The 23,512-nt window shown below is 37.9% G+C and overlaps 5 protein-coding genes across 5 annotated transcripts; 2 read left to right on the forward strand and 3 right to left on the reverse strand.

The window, feature by feature from the left end:
• Window positions 1-1,991: 1,991 nt before the first annotated feature.
• On the reverse strand, window positions 1,992-2,992 carry LOC306794571 (interferon a3-like; the record flags this gene model as incomplete). Its single annotated transcript, XM_079292685.1, has 5 exons — window positions 1,992-2,084; window positions 2,175-2,252; window positions 2,423-2,572; window positions 2,693-2,773; window positions 2,861-2,992. The coding sequence occupies 5 exons, from the start codon at window positions 2,990-2,992 to the stop codon at window positions 1,992-1,994; spliced, it is 534 nt and encodes a 177-aa protein (XP_079148811.1).
• Window positions 2,993-5,860: 2,868 nt separating this feature from the next.
• LOC306794572 (interferon a3-like) lies at window positions 5,861-6,861 on the forward strand (the record flags this gene model as incomplete). Its single annotated transcript, XM_079292686.1, has 5 exons — window positions 5,861-5,992; window positions 6,080-6,160; window positions 6,281-6,430; window positions 6,601-6,678; window positions 6,769-6,861. 5 exons carry the CDS (start codon window positions 5,861-5,863, stop codon window positions 6,859-6,861), a joined length of 534 nt encoding a protein of 177 aa, XP_079148812.1.
• A 5,491-nt stretch (window positions 6,862-12,352) lies between these two features.
• Window positions 12,353-13,353, reverse strand: LOC306794574 (interferon a3-like; the record flags this gene model as incomplete). The annotated part of the gene is made up of 5 exons (XM_079292688.1): window positions 12,353-12,445; window positions 12,536-12,613; window positions 12,784-12,933; window positions 13,054-13,134; window positions 13,222-13,353. 5 exons carry the CDS (start codon window positions 13,351-13,353, stop codon window positions 12,353-12,355), a joined length of 534 nt encoding a protein of 177 aa, XP_079148814.1.
• Window positions 13,354-16,224: 2,871 nt separating this feature from the next.
• On the forward strand, window positions 16,225-17,225 carry LOC306794575 (interferon a3-like; the record flags this gene model as incomplete). Its single annotated transcript, XM_079292689.1, has 5 exons — window positions 16,225-16,356; window positions 16,444-16,524; window positions 16,645-16,794; window positions 16,965-17,042; window positions 17,133-17,225. 5 exons carry the CDS (start codon window positions 16,225-16,227, stop codon window positions 17,223-17,225), a joined length of 534 nt encoding a protein of 177 aa, XP_079148815.1.
• Window positions 17,226-18,251: 1,026 nt separating this feature from the next.
• cd79b (CD79b molecule, immunoglobulin-associated beta) lies at window positions 18,252-21,815 on the reverse strand. Its single transcript, XM_079293116.1, has 5 exons — window positions 21,704-21,815; window positions 20,750-21,064; window positions 20,510-20,628; window positions 19,589-19,642; window positions 18,252-18,613 (listed from the first exon to the last, which is right to left on the reverse strand). Exons 1-5 carry the CDS (start codon window positions 21,753-21,755, stop codon window positions 18,515-18,517), a joined length of 639 nt encoding a protein of 212 aa, XP_079149242.1. The 5' UTR covers window positions 21,756-21,815; the 3' UTR covers window positions 18,252-18,514.
• Window positions 21,816-23,512: the final 1,697 nt, after the last annotated feature.

A 23,512-nucleotide genomic window follows, 5' to 3' on the forward strand; every position in this document is an offset into this window, starting at 1 on the left:
TTGTTCAAATCCCACATATTTACTTCGTTTTTTAAAAGGGGCAGAGTGAAGAATATTTCCAAAATATGAAAAAAAAAAAAAAAAAAAGGTAAAACACCAAATTCTTGATTCCTTCAATACACTTACTCATAGTGCATCTAAACAACAAAAGAAAAATGCAATTCAACAACACCAGATGATGAAATGCCAAGGAAACACATGAATTCCCCCTCTGGAGAACAATAAAAGCTTATCTGTCTTCTCTTACCTTGAAATTCTCCTTCAGAAACGTCATGACGTGTGCTGCGATTTCACATTGCAGCGTGAGAACGTCGCGTGTTACGTAACGTAGGCCACAGCGCGTCGCTGTCACTCAGGGGGAAGCACTTTCTTTATATGATTGGCATGTGGACACGTTGAAGTCCAGTCCACAGTGTTAATCATTAATGATGAATGTTATTAAATCACAAAATACTAACAACGACAAATAGAGAATAATCGTTGTTTTACACGTGATTTCCATCGCATGGAGATCCTGCAAACTGAATTAAAACTTTTCAAATATTTCAAGTATTATATCGCTATTAATAATTGTCTCATTAACACGAATTTAAAACCGAATCAGCGACACGAATTTAATTTAAAAAGTCACCAAATATTCCCACGTTACACCCAATATGTTTCATATCGGACAAATCGTGATGATAAATAGTGAGCTGTGTTTGTGTTTGTGTGTGGCTTTACTGTATTATGGTGAAGCATTTTAAAACTTCAGCTGATGCAACATTATCTAAATGTGGCATAAATCTTTCATTTGGCCGCTAATTAGAATCCGAAATGTGTGAGTGACATTCTACATGTATGGTTGAGGTTGACCGCGTAAAAGTCACCGTTCATTCAGGTGTCTGGAAAGTAACAATGTGCGTGCTGCATGAGGCGCTGCAGCTCTGCTCCAACACAACAACTGGTTCACAAGAGAAATCTCTATTCGCTCCATACAAAGGGAATACAGCATATCGTTGAAAATGCTCAGCAGGGTCTTGTTGGTGTGTCTGTCTCTCAGTCTGTACAGTTCAGGCTCGTCGCTGAGCTGCAGATGGGTGGATCATAAATTCAGACAGCACAGTAGAAACTCTTTGGATCTAATAGACACCATGGTAAGTGGACTTCTTCTGGATATTCTTTAAAGTCACTGAATGAGTTTACTTTACTGTATTTATTTACATGTCTATTGTGTGATGCAGGCTCATAACTCCACGAACACCACTGAGGATGCTGAAGTGAACTTCCCTCATGATCTGTACAGACAGGCGTCCAAAGCATCAGTAAGTCATCCTCAAACACAAACTCATGGTTAGATTTGATCTCCTTGAATGTAAGAAATAGTTTCATAAAAAGTGAGATTTAAAAAATGTAAAGTACTTGTACACTCATATTACTCTCTAGTTCTGATCCTCAGACTTGATGATTTAATATCAGTTATTGTACCTTCAGTATGAGTAAGAGGTATTAATATAGAAACACGTGTTCCTGCATGTTGTTGGATTGAAAGCATCAAAATGAAAAATCTGCATCCCTTTTGTTTATGTGACAGGAATAAAACCAGAAAACATATCCACGTATACATGAAATATAATCTTTATTGACTAGAACATAATCCTTAAAAACATCACATGTTGCTCAAAGCACAAAAACAAGAATATTGACGTAACAAGAAAAACTGTTGCTCCAAAATCAATAATTAAAAAAATAAATATGTTCATAAAAAATAATTAGATAGATGAATAAGTAAATAAATAAATTATCAAATAAATAAATACTTTAATAAATAAATAACCAAATAATATTAATCAAATGAACAAATAAGTTCATAAATAAATGAACAAATAAATAAATACGTAAAAATCTCATTCATGAATAAGTTAATAAACGTGTAAATAAATGAATAAGTTAAATAAATAGACTGCATGTCAGCACATAAGTGAAGATATTCGTGATGAGACGAACAGATTCTAGTTGGTGAGAGATAGAACCAGCTGGTCTGCTCTCATCAGATGGGTTTTCATTTCCTTCCTGATCAGCTCCCAGGATTCAGCACTGTGGCCCTACAGACACAAGAATATCATCGTTATTAAAACATGATCACTACTGCAGGTTGGTTGACTCATTAAAAGATTATTGACGGACACACTTACCATTTGCTCCAGGACATGACGAGACAGTCTCTTGAAATGCATGTGCAGCTTCTTGTTCTTCTTCTTGTGGCTCTTCATCTAAATTCATCAGAGGAAAATAAATGTTTAAAATTTCAAATATTTCACCTGTAAAGCTTCACAGAGCTGTAAAGCTGACACATCTGTGAGGACTTCAGCGTAACAGAGAGCTATTTAAATGTTACACATAAAGCTGTACGTTGTGACCAACAGTTGTCTCGTATACTTACACAGGAGTGAAGGCCGTCGGCCTGCTGGGTCACAACGATGAGAAAGTGGTCCACTGTGTTCTCCTCCCATGATGCATTGCTGTGATCCTCCTCAAACAGGGCAGCCATCTCCTCCAGAATCTGAACTGTGAAGCTGAGTTTGTCCTCAGCCTGGAAGAAGAAGAACAATAGAGATGACAGTTATAATAAGATCAACTTTTCTGTGGAAACTATTTCTTACATTCAAGGAGATCAAATCAAACCATGAGTTTGTGTTTGAGGATGACTTACTGATGCTTTGGACGCCTGTCTGTACAGATCATGAGGGAAGTTCACTTCAGCATCCTCAGTGGTGTTAGTGGAGTTATGAGCCTGCATCACACAATAGACATGTAAATAAATACAGTAAAGTAAACTCATTCAGTAACTTTAAAGAATATCCAGAAGAAGTCCACTTACCATGGTGTCTATTAGATCCAAAGAGTTTCTACTGTGCTGTCTGAATTTATGATCCACCCATCTGCAGCTCAGCGACGAGCCTGAACTGTACAGACTGAGAGACAGACACACCAACAAGACCCTGCTGAGCATTTTCAACGAGATGCTGTATTCCCTTTGTATGGAGCGAATAGAGATTTCTCTTGTGAACCAGTTGTTGTGTTGGAGCAGAGCTGCAGCGCCTCATTTATACTGCAGGACGCACCTTTTTCACTTTCCAGACATGGACACCTGAATGAACGGTGACTTTTACGCGGTCAACCTCAACCATACATGTAGAATGTCACTCACACATTTCGGATTCTAATTAGCGTCCTAATGAAAACCTCCCACAATAAAAGCATGAACAAATATCACAATAATGATCAAAACATGGAACACCTAAACAAATATAAAGACAAAAAACAATTGTTGTATGAATTTTATTTCGATTTATTTTAGGCCAAATAGAAAATAAAGACACAACATTACTTGTTTTTTTAAAGACTGCTGTGATAATGATTTGAGGCTGTTATAAAAGGTGTATTTGTATTCTACTTCGGTAGTTTGAGGTGCTACTTTGCAGATTCAATTTCCCTTTCAGTCTGCACGCTCTCCGGTGTGATGGTGTAATTAAAACAACAACAATCATTGTTTTATTGTCATTGCGTCATTTATTATGTCCGGATTCCTCATAATCGTTCGTCAACATTCCCACCTGATTGTGTCCACTAGGGGCCATACATCGGGAAGTTCCGATGCATCTAGAGAAACTGAAAGCGGCTCCGTGCTGCTGCATGCGCTCTGACGCACGTTCACAAGAATCCGTCAGTGACATTTCACGTTGCTTTAACAATGGCGGCCTTGAACGTGAGAACCAGAGAAGGGGATTCTGCTTCTCGGGAATCATGAAAATCATTGTGAAAAATCACATGGCCTGTAATTACAGGCCTGCAATCCATGAAGTGGAGAAGCAGGCTTGTATTTATTTAATGGTACATGTATTGTAATTTGTATTTTCAAAATGCGTTTGTTTTTTGAACAATGCATGCTGTAATATAATTCTCGATGATCGATCAGATGACAAATAAATCAGGCAATAACATAGATCATATTGTATGATCTTATTTATTCATAAAAGCAGATACAAAGGAGGCACAGATCTTTATATACCTCAGGGTACAATAACTCAACTACTAGTATAAGTACCTGAAGTATTAGCTGCAAATTAAAGTATCAAAAGTAAAAATGAACCCTTCAAAAATATCCTGCTTGATCAACTTAGAAATAGTAACTTTTTGGATGATATTATTACGTTGGACAGTCTTTGTATATTTATTTATAACATAATTTAGCAAGTAAGAAGATTGGATGGGATTAAGTAACTATATTGTTAAAGGAAATTAACAAATGCAGATTATCTTCAAACTATATATGTTCATGTTAAGATAGGAACTTATATTTATATGTAAGTTTAATGTCAGGAGTTTAGCATAAACCTGATGTTTACAGGAGATCCCTGACCTCTCCAGATGTACCAAGACAACCTTACCGTCCAGAGATAATGAGAAAGGAACCTGGTGTATACAGTTATGGTTATTCAAATATATTCGTTATGAAAGATGTGTTGAAGATTTAAAAGTCCATATGGAGTTATTGTTAAAAATGTAAAAATAGAAAATATGATTTAATCTCATTATTGTAGCGACCCTTGGTCATTTAAGCTACGAGACGTTATTTTCTTGTGGTCCTTTATTTGCGGACAGTACAGGCTACTGTGGGCCGTAGCCTACGCAAACAAACAGGCAACACTGTGAACGTTCTTGAACATCTTTTACCATCAGCTCCCGGTCATAGACTAACTCTCTCTCGTTCCAGCACTAAAACCACAACATCCCACAAGGCATGAGGCCTTCACTGACCTCCGTAAATGCAAGAACCTATTTTATATAACATCTTAGAACACTTTCTAAACACCATAACACCCAACATAACAGGTGAACATTATATGTCTTAAGTCCGTTACATTATACTAAATCCATCCTGATTCCTGACACACAAACGTGAATTTCTTTCTTCGATAAAGTCATTTGGAAAAAAGATGTGAATCGGATTAGACTATTAATCCAAAGAAACATCAAAGGGTATCAAACTCATGTGATAAACTGCATACCATAATTCAATAACTAGAGCTTAATACTTATTTTCAATTGTATCTTGTACCTTCATTGAAGGTAAGATCTGTGAGAGGCATTAGATCTGAACAATGTTGTTTTATTGAAATTAAAAACAAATCCAAACCTTTTATTCGTGTGACAGAATGAAGGAATTTAAAGTTGCTGGAAGAAAGATAATTGTATTGACCACGACATAAATAAATATAGAACTCATTCATTAAAATAATGAACACACTTTTATTTGTAGCGTGAGAACGTCGCATGTAACGTAACGGAATCATTTCCGCTTTCACTTTGGGGAAGCGCTTTCAAATCCAGTGTTAATCATTAATGATGAATGTTATTACAACTTTATAAATACATGAAATGTCTTGTTTCAAAAATACAAAACAAGTAAACATATTTAAATTATTAATTGGCTCATTAAAACCGAATCACAGACAAGAAGTTCATTCAAGAAAACTGATTTTGTGTCTTTGTTGATTTAAAAGTCGCTTGTGTGTGGCTTTACTGTATTATGGTGAAGCATTTTAAAACTTCAGCTGATGCAACATTATCTAAATGTGGCATAAATCTTTCATTAGGACGCTAATTAGAATCCGAAATGTGTGAGTGACATTCTACATGTATGGTTGAGGTTGACGCGTAAAAGTCGCCGTTCATTCAGGTGTCCATGTCTGGAAAGTGAAAAAGGTGCGTCCTGCAGTATAAATGAGGCGCTGCAGCTCTGCTCCAACACAACAACTGGTTCACAAGAGAAATCTCTATTCGCTCCATACAAAGGGAATACAGCATCTCGTTGAAAATGCTCAGCAGGGTCTTGTTGGTGTGTCTGTCTCTCAGTCTGTACAGTTCAGGCTCGTCGCTGAGCTGCAGATGGGTGGATCATAAATTCAGACAGCACAGTAGAAACTCTTTGGATCTAATAGACACCATGGTAAGTGGACTTCTTCTGGATATTCTTTAAAGTCACTGAATGAGTTTACTTTACTGTATTTATTTACATGTCTATTGTGTGATGCAGGCTCATAACTCCACTAACACCACTGAGGATGCTGAAGTGAACTTCCCTCATGATCTGTACAGACAGGCGTCCAAAGCATCAGTAAGTCATCCTCAAACACAAACTCATGGTTAGATTTGATCTCCTTGAATGTAAGAAATAGTTTCCACAGAAAAGTTGATCTTATTATAACTGTCATCTCTATTGTTCTTCTTCTTCCAGGCTGAGGACAAACTCAGCTTCACAGTTCAGATTCTGGAGGAGATGGCTGCCCTGTTTGAGGAGGATCACAGCAATGCATCATGGGAGGAGAACACAGTGGACCACTTTCTCATCGTTGTGACCCAGCAGGCCGACGGCCTTCACGCCTGTGTAAGTATACGAGACAACTGTTGGTCACAACGTACAGCTTTATGTGTAACATTTAAATAGCTCTCTGTTACGCTGAAGTCCTCACAGATGTGTCAGCTTTACAGCTCTGTGAAGCTTTACAGGTGAAATATTTGAAATTTTAAACATTTATTTTCCTCTGATGAATTTAGATGAAGAGCCACAAGAAGAAGAACAAGAAGCTGCACATGCATTTCAAGAGACTGTCTCGTCATGTCCTGGAGCAAATGGTAAGTGTGTCCGTCAATAATCTTTTAATGAGTCAACCAACCTGCAGTAGTGATCATGTTTTAATAACGATGATATTCTTGTGTCTGTAGGGCCACAGTGCTGAATCCTGGGAGCTGATCAGGAAGGAAATGAAAACCCATCTGATGAGAGCAGACCAGCTGGTTCTATCTCTCACCAACTAGAATCTGCTCGTCTCATCACGAATATTTTCACTTATGTGCTGACATGCAGTCTATTTATTTAACTTATTCATTTATTTACACGTTTATTAACTTATTCATGAATGAGATTGTTACGTATTTATTTATTTGTTCATTTATTTATGAACTTATTTGTTCATTTGATTAATATTATTTGGTTATTTATTTATTTATTTATTAAAGTATTTATTTATTTGATCATTTATTTATTTACTTATTCATCTATCTAATTATTTTTTATGAACACATTTATTTTTTAATTATTGATTTTGGAGCAACAGTTTTTCTTGTTATGTCAATATTCTTGTTTTTGTGCTTTGAGCAACATGTGATGTTTTTGAGGATTATGTTCTCGTCAATAAAGATTATATTTCATGTATACGTGGATATGTTTTCTGGTTTTATTCCTGTCACATAAACAAAAGGGATGCAGATTTTTCATTTTGATGCTTTCAATCCAACAACATGCAGGAACACGTGTTTCTATATGAATACCTCTTACTCATACTGAAGGTACAATAACTGATATTAAATCATCAAGTCTGAGGATCAGAACTAGAGAGTAATATAAGTGTACAAGTACTTTACATTTTTTACGCGTCAACCTCAACCATACATGTAGAATGTCACTCACACATTCCGCATTCTAATTAGCGGCCAAATGAAAGATTTATGCCACATTTAGATAATGTTGCCTTTAGTGAAGTTTTAAAATGCTTCACCATAATACAGTAAAGCCACACACAAACAAACACAGCTCACTATTTATCATCACACAGATTTGTCTGATAGGAAAGATGTTGGGAGTAACGTGGGAATATTTTGGTGACTTTTAGAGCAACAAAGACACAAAATCAGTTTTCTTGAATGAACTTCTTGTCTCTGATTCGGTTTTAATGAGCCAATTAATAATGTAAATACGTTTACTTGTTTTGGATTGTTGAAACAAGACATTTCATGTGTTCATTAAGTTTTAATAACATTCATCATGAATGATTAACACTGGATTTGGAGTTTAGCATAAATCAGATGTTTACAGGAGATCCCTGACCTCTCCAGATGTATAAGACAAACTTACAGTCAGAGATCCACAGTGAGAAAGGAACCTGGTCAAAAGTTATGGTTATTAAAATATATTCGTTATGAAAGATGTATTGAAGATCTAAAAGTCCATGTGGAGTTATTAAAAATGTAAAAATAGAGAATATGATTTAGTCTCATCATACTAAATCCATCCTGGACACACAAACGAGTTTTTTTCTTGATAAACTGATTTGGAAAAAAGATGTGAATCGGATTAGACTATTAATCCAAAGAAACATCCATCAAAGGGTATCAAACTGTGATGAACTGCATATCATAATTCAATAACTAGAGCTTAATACTTATTTTCAATTGTATCTTGTACCTTCATTGAAGGTAAGATCTGTGAGAGGCATTAGATCTGAACAATGTTGTTTTATTGAAATAAAAACAAATCCAAACCTTTTATTCGTGTGACAGAATGAAGGAATTTAAAGTTGCTGGAAGAAAGATAATTGTATTGACCACGACGTAAATAAATATAGAACTCATTCATTAAAATAATGAACACACTTTTATTTGTAGCGTGAGAACGTCGCATGTTAAGTAACAGAGTCACTTCCGCTTTCACTTTGGGGAAGCGCTTTCAAATCCAGTGTTAATCATTCATGATGAATGTTATTACAACTTTATAAATACATGAAATGTCTTGTTTCAACAATCCAAAACAAGTAAACGTATTTACATTATTAATTGGCTCATTAAAACCGAATCAGAGACAAGAAGTTCATTCAAGAAAACTGATTTTGTGTCTTTGTTGCTCTAAAAGTCACCAAAATATTCCCACGTTACTCCCAACATCTTTCCTATCAGACAAATCTGTGTGATGATAAATAGTGAGCTGTGTTTGTTTGTGTGTGGCTTTACTGTATTATGGTGAAGCATTTTAAAACTTCACTAAAGGCAACATTATCTAAATGTGGCATAAATCTTTTGATTAGAATCCAAAATGTGTGAGTGACATTCTACATGTATGGTTGAGGTTGACGCGTAAAAGTCGCCGTTCATTCAGGTGTCCATGTCTGGAAAGTGAAAAAGGTGCGTCCTGCAGTATAAATGAGGCGCTGCAGCTCTGCTCCAACACAACAACTGGTTCACAAGAGAAATCTCTATTCGCTCCATACAAAGGGAATACAGCATCTCGTTGAAAATGCTCAGCAGGGTCTTGTTGGTGTGTCTGTCTCTCAGTCTGTACAGTTCTGTAACCGGTTGTATATAGACCCAAATGCAACACACAAGCTGCAGGGATCTTTGGCTTTATTACAAACTTCCAGATACAGCAGGCAGAGTTAATCAGAGTCAGGATCAGAAGGTTGGTGGGTTCACCGGGAGTCAAGGCAGGTAGAACAGGGGCAGGCAGGGTCGGTAGGCAAGTAATCCGTGGGAGCGTGCTGGAGAGTCTGACATGGAAAACCGAAGAACAATCTGGCAAATGTGTCTGGGAGGCAGGAGTCTATATGGGCTTGATGACTGATCAGAGGCAGGTGAGTGAACAGGTGAAGGGAGTTTAGACTGATGAGGAGGGAGTGACTGACAAGAAGAGTGAGGAGGGTGTGGAGCTGAACTGTGACAAGTTCAGGCTCGTCGCTGAGCTGCAGATGGGTGGATCATGAATTCAGACAGCACAGTAGAAACTCTTTGGATCTAATAGACACCATTAGTGATGGCGAGATGAAGCCTCATGAGGCATCGCAACACTTCAGCCAATTGGTTCGAGAAAGGGTTCATTACTCGAAGCTTCATGTGCACACGATACCACCTACTGGCCAAGTGTATAATCACAGGCAGCTGTATCTGAACCACATAATGTGATGCATTGAATTTTTGTGTCTGTTATGGCTGTTGGGAATGACGGAATTACAAAAATCTATGACCAAATCATTTCTGTACATAAATTATGACATATGTGCATAATAAAATATTTTTTTAATGTATTCTGTGTGTGTACATTTTCCCAAAATGGGAGTATCATATGATATGGCAGGTTGTGTAATGATGTTATTATGTCACTTTAGGAAAATGGCATGGGCTTAAGCAGGCAGAGGACAGTGAAAGTGCTTGTGGAACTAGGAAGACGGGACTGAATATGCTTGTGGAACTTGGACAGTGATGTACAGGACACGGGACATTTTATTAATTTTTATTCAGAAATAACAGTTTCTCAACAGTGTTTGGTTTTAAACGATTCCTTTTTTTTGACACAACCTCTCCGGCCTTTGAAAACACCCTTTCACAGGGTACAGAAGATGCTGGCGTGCACAAAAACGCAAGAGCAAGTCTATATAAATTTGCATACAGGAATTTTTGCCTCTCCCAGTACTCCAGAGGCTTTTCCAGCCTGCTTATATTTGGCTCGGAAAGGTAGCGCTGGACCTCCACAGTGGCATCTGCTGTTACATTTTGAGTCTTCCGTGCCTCCATGACGCTGGTGTCTAAACGATGCCACAGTTTGCTACCTAAGAGGAAACCACAGATCACGTTACTAAGTGTTCTCATCGGAATAATCAATCTCAAGATGTAAAATAATAGATTACCTCCTGTGACATCATGAGAGGTGGAAGCCTGGGGGATTTCCTCTCTGCTTTGTTTTGACCGTATAATGGTGGCACACTCGGAGGTCAGTCGTTTTATTGCTTCGGTGGCTTTTGTTTGGCTGAAAAATCCTATTACTTTAAATCGGGATCCAGTTTGGACACAAATGCCCTGAATCCAACATCATCCACAATACTGAAGGGCTGTGTGTCCTTCACTATCATGGAGACGAGGGCTTCATCCAGCTCTTGTTTTCTGGTGGCTGGTTAAAAGAGAATAAATACAGTGTCTGTTACCTGTCTTTATTTGCACAATAAACAAAAGTGAACAGGGAAAAATTGTGATGGTGCATTTGTAATATTGTAATGACTTACAATGGCTAGGTGAAGCTCCAGTTTCCTCCTTATTCTCATGCAAGGCACTGTGATGCCTTAGCATGGATGAGGTGTTGTTATTGTACCCCAACTCCTTGGAGCACAATAAACACCTCACCTTTGAATAAAATAAGAAACTGTGAAAAATACAGTTCTTGATAAGCAAACCTAATGTGTCTGAAATAGAGTTAGATGTAGCTTACCTTATTAGGAGTTATCAAATCAAAGTGTTCCCACACAGGAGAAATCCTCCTCTTCCTAGCTGGCTCCATCTTATCACCTATCCTTCTCTCCTCACTCTCCTAACTCTCCAAACTATCTCTCTCTAAACTCTCCAAACTATATAAACGCTATCCTAACTATCCAAACTCACAACTCTCCACCAACAACCCACATTTTGAATGGAGCCTGAGGGGTTTATATTGCTGTCAAACCTCCCGGCAAAATCTGAACCACTTCCCGAAGCAGTCACGTGGTGCAGCCGGGCAGCGAGGCTTCGGACGTCATCATTTTCGGCTCCTCCCCTAAATGAAGCAAGCCTCGATACGCGCTTCAAGGAAACGCCCCCTCCATTACTCGACACACGCTTCGAAGCGTCGGCACATCTCGTAACATCACTAGACACCATGGTAAGTGGACTTCTTCTGGATATTATTTAAAGTCACTGAATGAGTTTACTTTACTGTATTTATTTACATGTCTATTGTGTGATGCAGGCTCATAACTCCACTAACACCACTGAGGATGCTGAAGTGAACTTCCCTCATGATCTGTACAGACAGGCGTCCAAAGCATCAGTAAGTCATCCTCAAACACAAACTCATGGTTCGATTTGATCTCCTTGAATGTAAGAAATAGTTTCATAAAAAGTGAGATTTAAAAAATGTAAAGTACTTGTACACTCATATTACTCTCTAGTTCTGATCCTCAGACTTGATGATTTAATATCAGTTATTGTACCTTCAGTATGAGTAAGAGGTATTAATATAGAAACACGTGTTCCTGCATGTTGTTGGATTGAAAGCATCAAAATGAAAAATCTGCATCCCTTTTGTTTATGTGACAGGAATAAAACCAGAAAACATATCCACGTATACATGAAATATAATCTTTATTGACTAGAACATAATCCTTAAAAACATCACATGTTGCTCAAAGCACAAAAACAAGAATATTGACGTAACAAGAAAAACTGTTGCTCCAAAATCAATAATTAAAAAAATAAATATGTTAATAAAAAATAATTAGATAGATGAATAAGTAAATAAATAAATTATCAAATAAATAAATACTTTAATAAATAAATAACCAAATAATATTAATCAAATGAACAAATAAGTTCATAAATGAATGAACAAATAAATAAATACGTAAAAATCTCATTCATGAATAAGTTAATAAACGTGTAAATAAATGAATAAGTTAAATAAATAGACTGCATGTCAGCACATAAGTGAAAATATTCGTGATGAGACGAGCAGATTCTAGTTGGTGAGAGATAGAACCAGCTGGTCTGCTCTCATCAGATGGGTTTTCATTTCCTTCCTGATCAGCTCCCAGGATTCAGCACTGTGGCCCTACAGACACAAGAATATCATCGTTATTAAAACATGATCACTACTGCAGGTTGGTTGACTCATTAAAAGATTATTGACGGACACACTTACCATTTGCTCCAGGACATGACGAGACAGTCTCTTGAAATGCATGTGCAGCTTCTTGTTCTTCTTCTTGTGGCTCTTCATCTAAATTCATCAGAGGAAAATAAATGTTTAAAATTTCAAATATTTCACCTGTAAAGCTTCACAGAGCTGTAAAGCTGACACATCTGTGAGGACTTCAGCGTAACAGAGAGCTATTTAAATGTTACACATAAAGCTGTACGTTGTGACCAACAGTTGTCTCGTATACTTACACAGGAGTGAAGGCCGTCGGCCTGCTGGGTCACAACGATGAGAAAGTGGTCCACTGTGTTCTCCTCCCATGATGCATTGCTGTGATCCTCCTCAAACAGGGCAGCCATCTCCTCCAGAATCTGAACTGTGAAGCTGAGTTTGTCCTCAGCCTGGAAGAAGAAGAACAATAGAGATGACAGTTATAATAAAATCAACTTTTCTGTGGAAACTATTTCTTACATTCAAGGAGATCAAATCTAACCATGAGTTTGTGTTTGAGGATGACTTACTGATGCTTTGGACGCCTGTCTGTACAGATCATGAGGGAAGTTCACTTCAGCATCCTCAGTGGTGTTAGTGGAGTTATGAGCCTGCATCACACAATAGACATGTAAATAAATACAGTAAAGTAAAGTCATTCAGTGACTTTAAAGAATATCCAGAAGAAGTCCATTTACCATGGTGTCTATTAGATCCAAAGAGTTTCTACTGTGCTGTCTGAATTTATGATCCACCCATCTGCAGCTCAGCGACGAGCCTGAACTGTACAGACTGAGAGACAGACACACCAACAAGACCCTGCTGAGCATTTTCAACGAGATGCTGTATTCCCTTTGTATGGAGCGAATAGAGATTTCTCTTGTGAACCAGTTGTTGTGTTGGAGCAGAGCTGCAGCGCCTCATTTATACTGCAGGACGCACCTTTTTCACTTTCCAGACATGGACACCTGAATGAACGGCGACTTTTACGCGGTCAACCTCAACCATACATGTAGAATGTCACTCACACATTTCGGATTCTAATTAGCGTCCTAATGAAAACCTCCCACAATAAAAGCATGAACAAATATCACAATAATGATCAAAACATGGAACACCTAAAAAAATATAAAGACAAAAAACAATTGTTGTATGAATTTTATTTCGATTTATTTTAGGCCAAATAGAAAATAAAGACACAACATTACTTGTTTTTTTAAAGACTGCTGTGATAATGATTTGAGGTTGTTATAAAAGGTGTATTTGTATTCTACTTCGGTAGTTTGAGGTGCTACTTTGCAGATTCAATTTCCCTTTCAGTCTGCACGCTCTCCGGTGTGATGGTGTAATTAAAACAACAACAATCATTGTTTTATTGTCATTGCGTCATTTATTATGTTCGGATTCCTCATAATCGTTCGTCAACATTCCCACCTGATTGTGTCCACTAGGGGCCATAAATCGGGAAGTTCCGATGCATCTAGAGAAACTGAAAGCGGCTCCGTGCTGCGGCATGCGCTCTGACGCGCGTTCACAAGAATCCGTCAGTGACATTTCACGTTGCTTTAACAATGGCGGCTTTGAACGTGAGAACCAGAGAAGGGGATTCTGCTTCTCGGGAATCATGAAAATCATTATGAAAAATCACATGGCCTGTAATCACAGGCCTGCAATCCATGAAGTGGAGAAGCAGGCTTGTATTTATGTAATGGTACATTTATTGTAATTTGTATTTTCAAAATGCTTTTGTTTTTTGAACAATGCATGCTGTAATATAATTCTCGATGATCGATCAGATGACAAATAAATCAGGCAATAACATAGATCATATTGTATAATCTTATTTATTCATAAAAGCAGATACAAAGGAGGCACAGATCTTTATATACCTCAGGGTACAATAACTCAACTACTAGTATAAGTACCTGAAGTATTAGCTGCAAATTAAAGTATCAAAAGTAAAAATGAACCCTTCAAAATATCCTGCTTGATCAACTTAGAAATAGTAACTTTTTGGATGATATTATTACGTTGGACAGTCTTTGTATATTTATTTATAACATCATTTAGCAAGTAAGAAGATTGGATGGGATTAAGTAACTATATTGTGAAAGGAAATTAACAAATGCAGATTATCTTCAAACTATATATGTTCATGTTAAGATAGGAACTTATATTTATATGTAAGTTTAATGTCAGGAGTTTAGCATAAACCAGATGTTTACAGGAGATCCCTGACCTCTCCAGATGTACCAAGACAACCTTACCGTCCAGAGATAATGAGAAAGGAACCTGGTGTATACAGTTATGGTTATTCAAATATATTCGTTATGAAAGATGTGTTGAAGATTTAAAAGTCCATATGGAGTTATTATTAAAAATGTAAAAATAGAAAATATGATTTAGTCTCATTATTGTAGCGACCCTTGGTCATTTAAGCTACGAGACGTTATTTTCTTGTGGTCCTTTATTTGCGGACAGTACAGGCTACTGTGGGCCGTAGCCTACGCCAACAAACAGGCAACACTGTGAACGTTCTTGAACATCTTTTACCATCAGCTCCCGGTCATAGACTAACTCTCTCTCGTTCCAGCACTAAAACCACAACATCCCACAAGGCATGAGGCCTTCACAGACCTCCGTAAATGCAAGAACCTATTTTATATAACATCTTAGAACACTTTCTAAACACCATAACACCCAACATAACAGGTGAACATTATATGTCTTAAGTCCGTTACATTATACTAAATCCATCCTAATTCCTGACACACAAACGTGAATTTCTTTCTTCGATAAAGTAATTTGGAAAAAAGATGTGAATCGGATTAGACTATTAATCCAAAGAAACATCAAAGGGTATCAAACTCATGTGATAAACTGCATATCATAATTCAATAACTAGAGCTTAATACTTATTTTCAATTGTATCTTGTACCTTCATTGAAGGTAAGATCTGTGAGAGGCATTAGATCTGAACAATGTTGTTTTATTGAAATTAAAAACAAATCCAAACCTTTTATTCGTGTGACAGAATGAAGGAATTTAAAGTTGCTGGAAGAAAGATACTTGTATTGACCACGACATAAATAAATATAGAACTCATTCATTAAAATAATGAACACACTTTGATTTACATGCAGCGTGAGAACGTCGCATGTAACGTAACGGAATCACTTCCGCTTTCACTTTGGGGAAGCGCTTTCAAATCCAGTGTTAATCATTCATGATGAATGTTATTACAACTTTATAAATACATGAAATGTCTTGTTTCACAAATACAAAACAAGTAAACATATTTAAATTATTAATTGGCTCATTATAACCAAATCAGAGACAAGAAGTTCATTCAAGAAAACTGATTTTGTGTCTTTGTTGATTTAAAAGTCGCTTGTGTGTGGCTTTACTGTATTATGGTGAAGCATTTTAAAACTTCAGCTGATGCAACATTATCTAAATGTGGCATAAATCTTTCATTAGGACGCTAATTAGAATCCGAAATGTGTGAGTGACATTCTACATGTATGGTTGAGGTTGACGCGTAAAAGTCGCCGTTCATTCAGGTGTCCATGTCTGGAAAGTGAAAAAGGTGCGTCCTGCAGTATAAATGAGGCGCTGCAGCTCTGCTCCAACACAACAACTGGTTCACAAGAGAAATCTCTATTCGCTCCATACAAAGGGAATACAGCATCTCGTTGAAAATGCTCAGCAGGGTCTTGTTGGTGTGTCTGTCTCTCAGTCTGTACAGTTCAGGCTCGTCGCTGAGCTGCAGATGGGTGGATCATAAATTCAGACAGCACAGTAGAAACTCTTTGGATCTAATAGACACCATGGTAAGTGGACTTCTTCTGGATATTCTTTAAAGTCACTGAATGACTTTACTTTACTGTATTTATTTACATGTCTATTGTGTGATGCAGGCTCATAACTCCACTAACACCACTGAGGATGCTGAAGTGAACTTCCCTCATGATCTGTACAGACAGGCGTCCAAAGCATCAGTAAGTCATCCTCAAACACAAACTCATGGTTAGATTTGATCTCCTTGAATGTAAGAAATAGTTTCCACAGAAAAGTTGATCTTATTATAACTGTCATCTCTATTGTTCTTCTTCTTCCAGGCTGAGGACAAACTCAGCTTCACAGTTCAGATTCTGGAGGAGATGGCTGCCCTGTTTGAGGAGGATCACAGCAATGCATCATGGGAGGAGAACACAGTGGACCACTTTCTCATCGTTGTGACCCAGCAGGCCGACGGCCTTCACGCCTGTGTAAGTATACGAGACAACTGTTGGTCACAACGTACAGCTTTATGTGTAACATTTAAATAGCTCTCTGTTACGCTGAAGTCCTCACAGATGTGTCAGCTTTACAGCTCTGTGAAGCTTTACAGGTGAAATATATGAAATTTTAAACATTTATTTTCCTCTGATGAATTTAGATGAAGAGCCACAAGAAGAAGAACAAGAAGCTGCACATGCATTTCAAGAGACTGTCTCGTCATGTCCTGGAGCAAATGGTAAGTGTGTCCGTCAATAATCTTTTAATGAGTCAACCAACCTGCAGTAGTGATCATGTTTTAATAACGATGATATTCTTGTGTCTGTAGGGCCACAGTGCTGAATCCTGGGAGCTGATCAGGAAGGAAATGAAAACCCATCTGATGAGAGCAGACCAGCTGGTTCTATCTCTCACCAACTAGAATCTGTCAGATTAATTAATTTATCTATTTATTTATTTATCTTTTTATTGCTTATTTATGTACCGAATTGTTTACTCTTGTATTTATTGATATTATATTCAACCAGCATCTTTTTTAAATGAAAGTTGTTGATCAACTTGTTATTTAAGTTTATTTTTTTTACCTGTAAAATCCAATAAAAATAAGACTTTCTCCAGCAAATGGAAACATGTTTATTGTTTTTAATCTTGTTACATAAACAATTTTTATGTAATCAAACATCAAGCAGGGCGTAGTTCAGGCTCTGAGGCACACGCTGTAACATTTAGATGAAATAGATAAACTCTCAGACCGAGAAGTCATCATGAAACAATACACAACACTTTATATATAAAAAAAGCCTCTTGAAGCACCAAAATGTCAGCTGTCGAATCTGAATTGCAGAATTGTTCGTTGACACTTCAGTACAATTCAAATCACAGCTTATGAATTCACTCCAGTGTTACTGAACAGCATAAAATCAACAGCGTGTATAGCAAGCGTTTTACAATGATGATGTTGTTGCACATTCATAAACAAACTGTTACTCGAGGAAACATGACAAATCTCCTAAAGGAGAGGTCAGATTAGTACGTGGGGTTGTACAAAGTGCTTATCCACAGTCAGGGTATGACTACAGTAGATGTGGAGTGACAGACAGGAGTACTGGAGAGCAAAGCAACGTACTGCTGTGGATCAATATTAGCTCAACTGTGGGCTATATTTAGAATATTGTCACTTCTTTACCATCGCCGCCAGGGAACGGAGGCCGCTATCTATGCTCTCTTCAAAGCCACAAGACTTCTTTGACAAACAGTCATTTTACCTCACAGAACACAGGAGTTGCTGGTCTATGCTGCCTCTATATGTGAGTTTGTTTGTGTTCTTGTGTGACTTTGGTGAATCAGAACTCACCCTTTGAAACTCCAAAGTCACACAATAATACTAACTCACTAACCGATCAAGGCAGCGGTAGACTGAAGTCTTGTGGCTTTGAGGAGCACATAATGGATTTGGGGTTGTCTGACAGCGAGCTAAAGCAGTGAAATATATTCAGAACATAGCGTAGACTTAAACTGATACAGGTTTTTTTTTGATGGCTAAAATAGTTTTCGTGCTGCCCTCGTTCACAGCAGAACATTGCTTTGCTATAGTTCTGTCTGTTTCTCCAAGCTGAGACATGCCGGCCGCCATCTACTGTAGGTAATGCACTAAGGACAATCAGTACCTCAAACCTCGAGCACTTGTAAATATGTTACTGTGAGGCTGTCTCACTCCCACGGGGCCTCGGCTCCCTCGTCTCCGTCAGCCTGGGCGTACACAGAGAGTTCCTCATACAGATCTCCGCCACACGTCTCGATCGCCAAACCCTGACACACGGAAATAAGTCAGATTTAAGTCAGTTGCACAGTTTAAGCTTAAGCCTTTGCTTGGGCACACCGGTACAGCTTGAATTTGCATAGTCAGTGATTCGGACATGACTCAGAAGACAAAAGACATGCAGCTGCTAAATGTTACAGCAGACCGGCTGGCATTTAAATATCTTTCCTGTTTGTAAAAAAGATCTTAGGACACTAAATAGCCTTTTATTTGACTTTGCAGTAAAACAGCATTCTGTCAGGAATTTCCTCTATCTAACAGAGAATATATTAATATTAAGGCTTGACTGCAGTGCCTCAGGTCTCCAACAAAACAGTATATCCTGAAAAATCCTATTCCATGATGTCTACAGTAAATTAAAAGCTATACATATATACATATATATATTTATTTTTTTTCAACCCACAAATTCTACTTTCTAAAGTTATTATTCTCACAACAAAGACACACAAATGTTCCGCCTACTGTGTCGTGCTGTGTTTATAAAGAGCTGCAGTGACAGAAGATAATAATTGTGGTTTTGAGCTCAGTGGTGCGAGGAGACTCGTGTGTCTTGCACGTGTATTTTGATGTAAAAACAAACCGCAGCTGTGATGTGTCTTCACAAGTACAGGCGGTAAATGACGATCTTATAGAATATGAGGCATTGCTGTAGATTAAACTACCCAACAAAAGGAGTTTAAAACACCTACAGCAGTAAAACGAAACATACACAATAACGCAGCAGTAATATTCATCAAGACACGTCTTAAAGTAAAACACTGACAGCGAACATTTTACTGCACAATCAATACTTTTGGTACTTTCAGTACATTTTGCTGATAATACTGAGATATGTTTACCTGATTCAGGTTTTGAATGCAGGACGTTTAGTGGATTATTCCAGTATGATATTGGTACTTATTAATACTTCTTACACCACTGTTATTTTGTTGAATATAAATGTAAAATGAAAGCAAACAAACCTCATAGATGTGATCAGTGTCAGGCTCCTCGTATATGCTGTCATTCTTTTCCAACTGTTAAAAAAATAAAGAATACAGAAAAAAAGATACATTTTAGGAGTTAGCACCAGCTATTGATAAACACACTCATAATGCATAAAAAATAGCTTAAAGAATCGATTGGGACATATTAAGTAACGTTCATGTTTTTCAAAATGGCTCCGAGAAGTAAGCTTGTGTTACATTGATCTAATGGCTCGATCGTGGAACGTCCAACGTTAAATCAAGACAAGCTAGCTGTGGTGCTTCAAACTGGATTGAAAAATGGCAAAAAAAGGTGAGTAGTTTTTAGTTGTAACAACACTACAACACTTAGACTGTCGTACCCTTTCACCAAAAGAAAGGGAAAGACCCCTTCAAGTCAAAAAAGAAGGATGAAGCATATATGGCACTAGTAAACTGGTAAAAAGAACTTCCTGTATCTTCATACTAAATTGGGTATCGGGTTATCTTTCAGCTTGAGCAGCTCTGTAAGCTTATCTCAAGTAATGCAAACTAGAGACCATCTTGCGATGGGATCCACCAGCCGTGACGACAAATCGGGCCAGAGTACTGCCAGAGTACCTTGTGCAGCCGGGAACTTGTCCACAATTAATTGATGAATCAGAAATGAATTAATAAGCTCTTGCATTAGTTATAAGGCCTATATTTTAGCTGTGACCTGGCAACACGTCTATAGTATTGCAGACATCTGTTTTATTCCCAAAAGCTTGTATACTTGGAAAAAAAGAATCAACTTCTTCTTTGATTTGTACGTTATCTTGGCCCTGAATGTGAATATTGTTTTGAACATCCTCAGCTTCATTCCATCTGAAGTGAGTAGTGCAGTCTGGTAAATTGCACAGCTTTGCACAGAAGTGTCTTGCTCGTCTTGTTCCTCACCAGTTGTTGTCTGCGCAGCACTACGGCAGCAATACAGCCAGCCAGCACCAGGCCCTGGAGGATAATGAGACCGTCCTTCATATTGGTCCTATGCAGAGCCTGGGGAAGGGCAATGGGTCCTGTGAGAGGAACAATATGTGTTGGTACAGACCTCAATAAATCACAGTAAATGTCCACTCAGAGTAACACGGCATCATGTGTCTGTATGCATAAGACATAATGGTGACACAGGTTACTCACTGACAACTTGAAGTTCAGTCCCAGGTCCCCATGTGTCGTTTAACTTGCAGAAGTACAATCCTTTGTCCTCTATCCCCACATCGCTGATGAAGAGAAACTTTTGTCGCGGATTGCTGTTAAAAAATGTAAACTTTTTTTCTTTCACTATTTCGTCTCTGTTTCCAACTTGCTCGTCGTACGTATCGGCCTTGTACCACTGCACCGTGGCTGCCTGGAGGTCCTGGGTGGACAGACAGCCAATGGCCACATTGTGTCTGGTTTTCACACCGTAGAACCGGGGCTTCTGGGTGATCTGCACGGCGGGGTCTGGGGCCACTGAGGCAGACAAGAGAAGGTTGAGGGACATTGTGGCACAGTTACAGCAGCAGTCACATGTACATCTCAAACATGCATGCAGATCATTTGGCTTTATTTTGTCCCCTGCAGTTCTGGTCTTCAATTGACTGTGTTCCCCCAAAATTATGCCAAAAAGAATAATGTACTGGAGAGGATAAAAAATGACTCTTTAAAGAGTTTACTGTTGTGGTTTTTAAATGTGCTCTATTTGGATATATAGTTTAAATCTCTCTCATCTTCCTCTAAAAACAGATTACACGTCTGAAATACAGTAACCCAACCGATAACTACATATAATAATGATAAGAATATAATATACAAGGTAAACTGTATATACAGTACATTGAAATAGCTATAGTCTTTGTCTCAGAAGACAACTTCCTCTTTTCCCCCAGATGTTCAGGAAGTAATGGTTCTGAAGAGTCAAAAATAACATGCAAAACACGTATATGCATTGTAGCTGCGGTTAAAGAATCGTAAAAAGTACAATTAAATGCCTGAAACATTATGAAAAGATTGATGCTGTAATAACATATTCAGAATTTCATGATCTATTTAGCACCAAGACTGCGATTGTTGTTTTTCAGTCACTTGTTAACTGCAAGAGTTTACATTTACCTGAGATGCTGATCAAAGCGAGCCCACAGCATCCAGCCAGCAACCAGCACATGATGACATGCAAAAGACAAAATAAAATAAATATTAAGAGCGCTGATGTCCTCACACGTTTGTCCCGAATCGCTCTACAGACATGAGAAGGTTGCGAACAAGGAGAAGAATAAAGTGTCTGCAGCAGTGGGAGGGCTGTCTGTCACCACACAGGCAAATAAGGGGAAGAAGAACACTGTAACATGGAACCAGAATAACTTTCAACAGCCCACTTCTTTACCTTTAAATAACTGTTTCATGTGTTCCATTTTTAGGGACAAGTGAAACAACATGGTAAACCTGAACATTAGCGGGATTTAAAAGATACATTGGGAGGGTTTTTGAGACAAGAACCATTCATGTGAAAGCTGTTATTATAGGGCTTGGAAAGGTTTGATATTTTCCGATACTCGTGCCGATACATTATCAAAGTCTTAAAAGACTTTTGCATAAATAAAATAGCGGCAAAATTGCAACATTTTATTTTGAACAGGAACATTCAGGGGACAATACGACAACTTCTTGTCACGATAATCCTTAATATTTTCCTGATAATCATCAGTATATGATGAACCGTGATGAACTGTAATTACTTTGGTGATCCTCTGACTTTTCATAGCGCCATCATCACGTTACTGTAATATTTTAGTTCATCCAGTATTAGTTTTGAAGGTATTTGGTCGTAAACAAATGACATTCCCAGCCTCAGCTTTGTGTTTTGTGCAAAAAAAGCAAATATAAGCATTCTTACAAACTAAAGTGGTGAAAATAGGCACGATAACTACAATATGGACAATATATTGTCCAACAAAAGTACTAACTGTGACATGCATACTTGCAAAACATCAGCATGTCAACATTGTCACTGTGCGTAAAGTCCCACAGGGCTGCTAGCTGAAGACTCTTATGAAACATCCACATGCAGTTCAGTGAATTCAGGTCAGAAATACTGATCACGTTTCCTTTATTCCCTCAAAGAATATGCATCCTGCAGCACCTGCTCAGTTTTTATGGAGCTGGTCAGATTTCAGTGTGTATAGGTGATATACTGCTGCCTCCAACAACCAATGCTGACAGGAAACGCTGCATAATTTCAATGAGAGATGACTCAGTCAAGCTTAGTTATTAGGGCCTGACATTTTTTTCATTTTCAGTCATTTCATTTCTCATAAACGATGGTGGCTGCCCAAACACGATTTAAATCAACGGTAGAAGTCAGAGGTGGGAACTGTTTCCAAAAGGCAACTAATCGACCAGACAATCGACAGATAATTCATCACCAACTTTGATAGTGAACTAAGTATTTCAATCAAAGTAAGAAATCAGAAATGTTATGGTTCCAGCTCCTCAAATATGACGATTTGTTGCTGTTACATGATAGTAAATCAAATATATTTGCATTTCGGAGGAAAAATACTGAAGAAGTAACCATGGATTTATTTCTTACTGTTTACTGTTTTTCAGACCAAATATCTAGAAAAGTAAAAGTTAGTTGCAGCCCGAATTATTCGTGCTGGTGGCTGGACATCAACCGATGAAAATAGCCACAGCTGAATAAAGCAGCACGACTCTGCCAGGCAGCGCAAACTGTCAGACCGACACATCCCTCTTAAGAACCGCCAGTCAGCACTGGGCAAGGCGTACAGCGTGCAACCACAAACATATGCAAATAAATCAGACACCCCACCTCCTTATTTCTTGTAAGAGGCAGCGCTTATTCTCGGCTCTTGACACTCATGAACACAAATATAAAGTGCTGAAGTGAGCAGTTCTGTTGAT

The sequence above is a fragment of the Melanostigma gelatinosum genome (genome assembly GCF_949748355.1).
Source record: "Melanostigma gelatinosum genome assembly, chromosome: 21".
In the NCBI taxonomy this organism is placed as follows: Eukaryota; Metazoa; Chordata; class Actinopteri; order Perciformes; family Zoarcidae; genus Melanostigma; species Melanostigma gelatinosum.

Bases quoted from the DNA above. Each gene is read 5' to 3' on its own strand.
- cd79b (XM_079293116.1), bottom strand. From the start codon at position 21,755: ATGTGCTGGTTGCTGGCTGGATGCTGTGGGCTCGCTTTGATCAGCATC. The intron at 21,065-21,703 runs GTAAATGTAAAC...TGTCTGCCTCAG, and splicing joins CGCTTTGATCAGCATCTCAG to TGGCCCCAGACCCCGCCGTG. The intron at 20,629-20,749 runs GTGAGTAACCTG...TTCCTCTCACAG, and splicing joins GACTGAACTTCAAGTTGTCA to GACCCATTGCCCTTCCCCAG.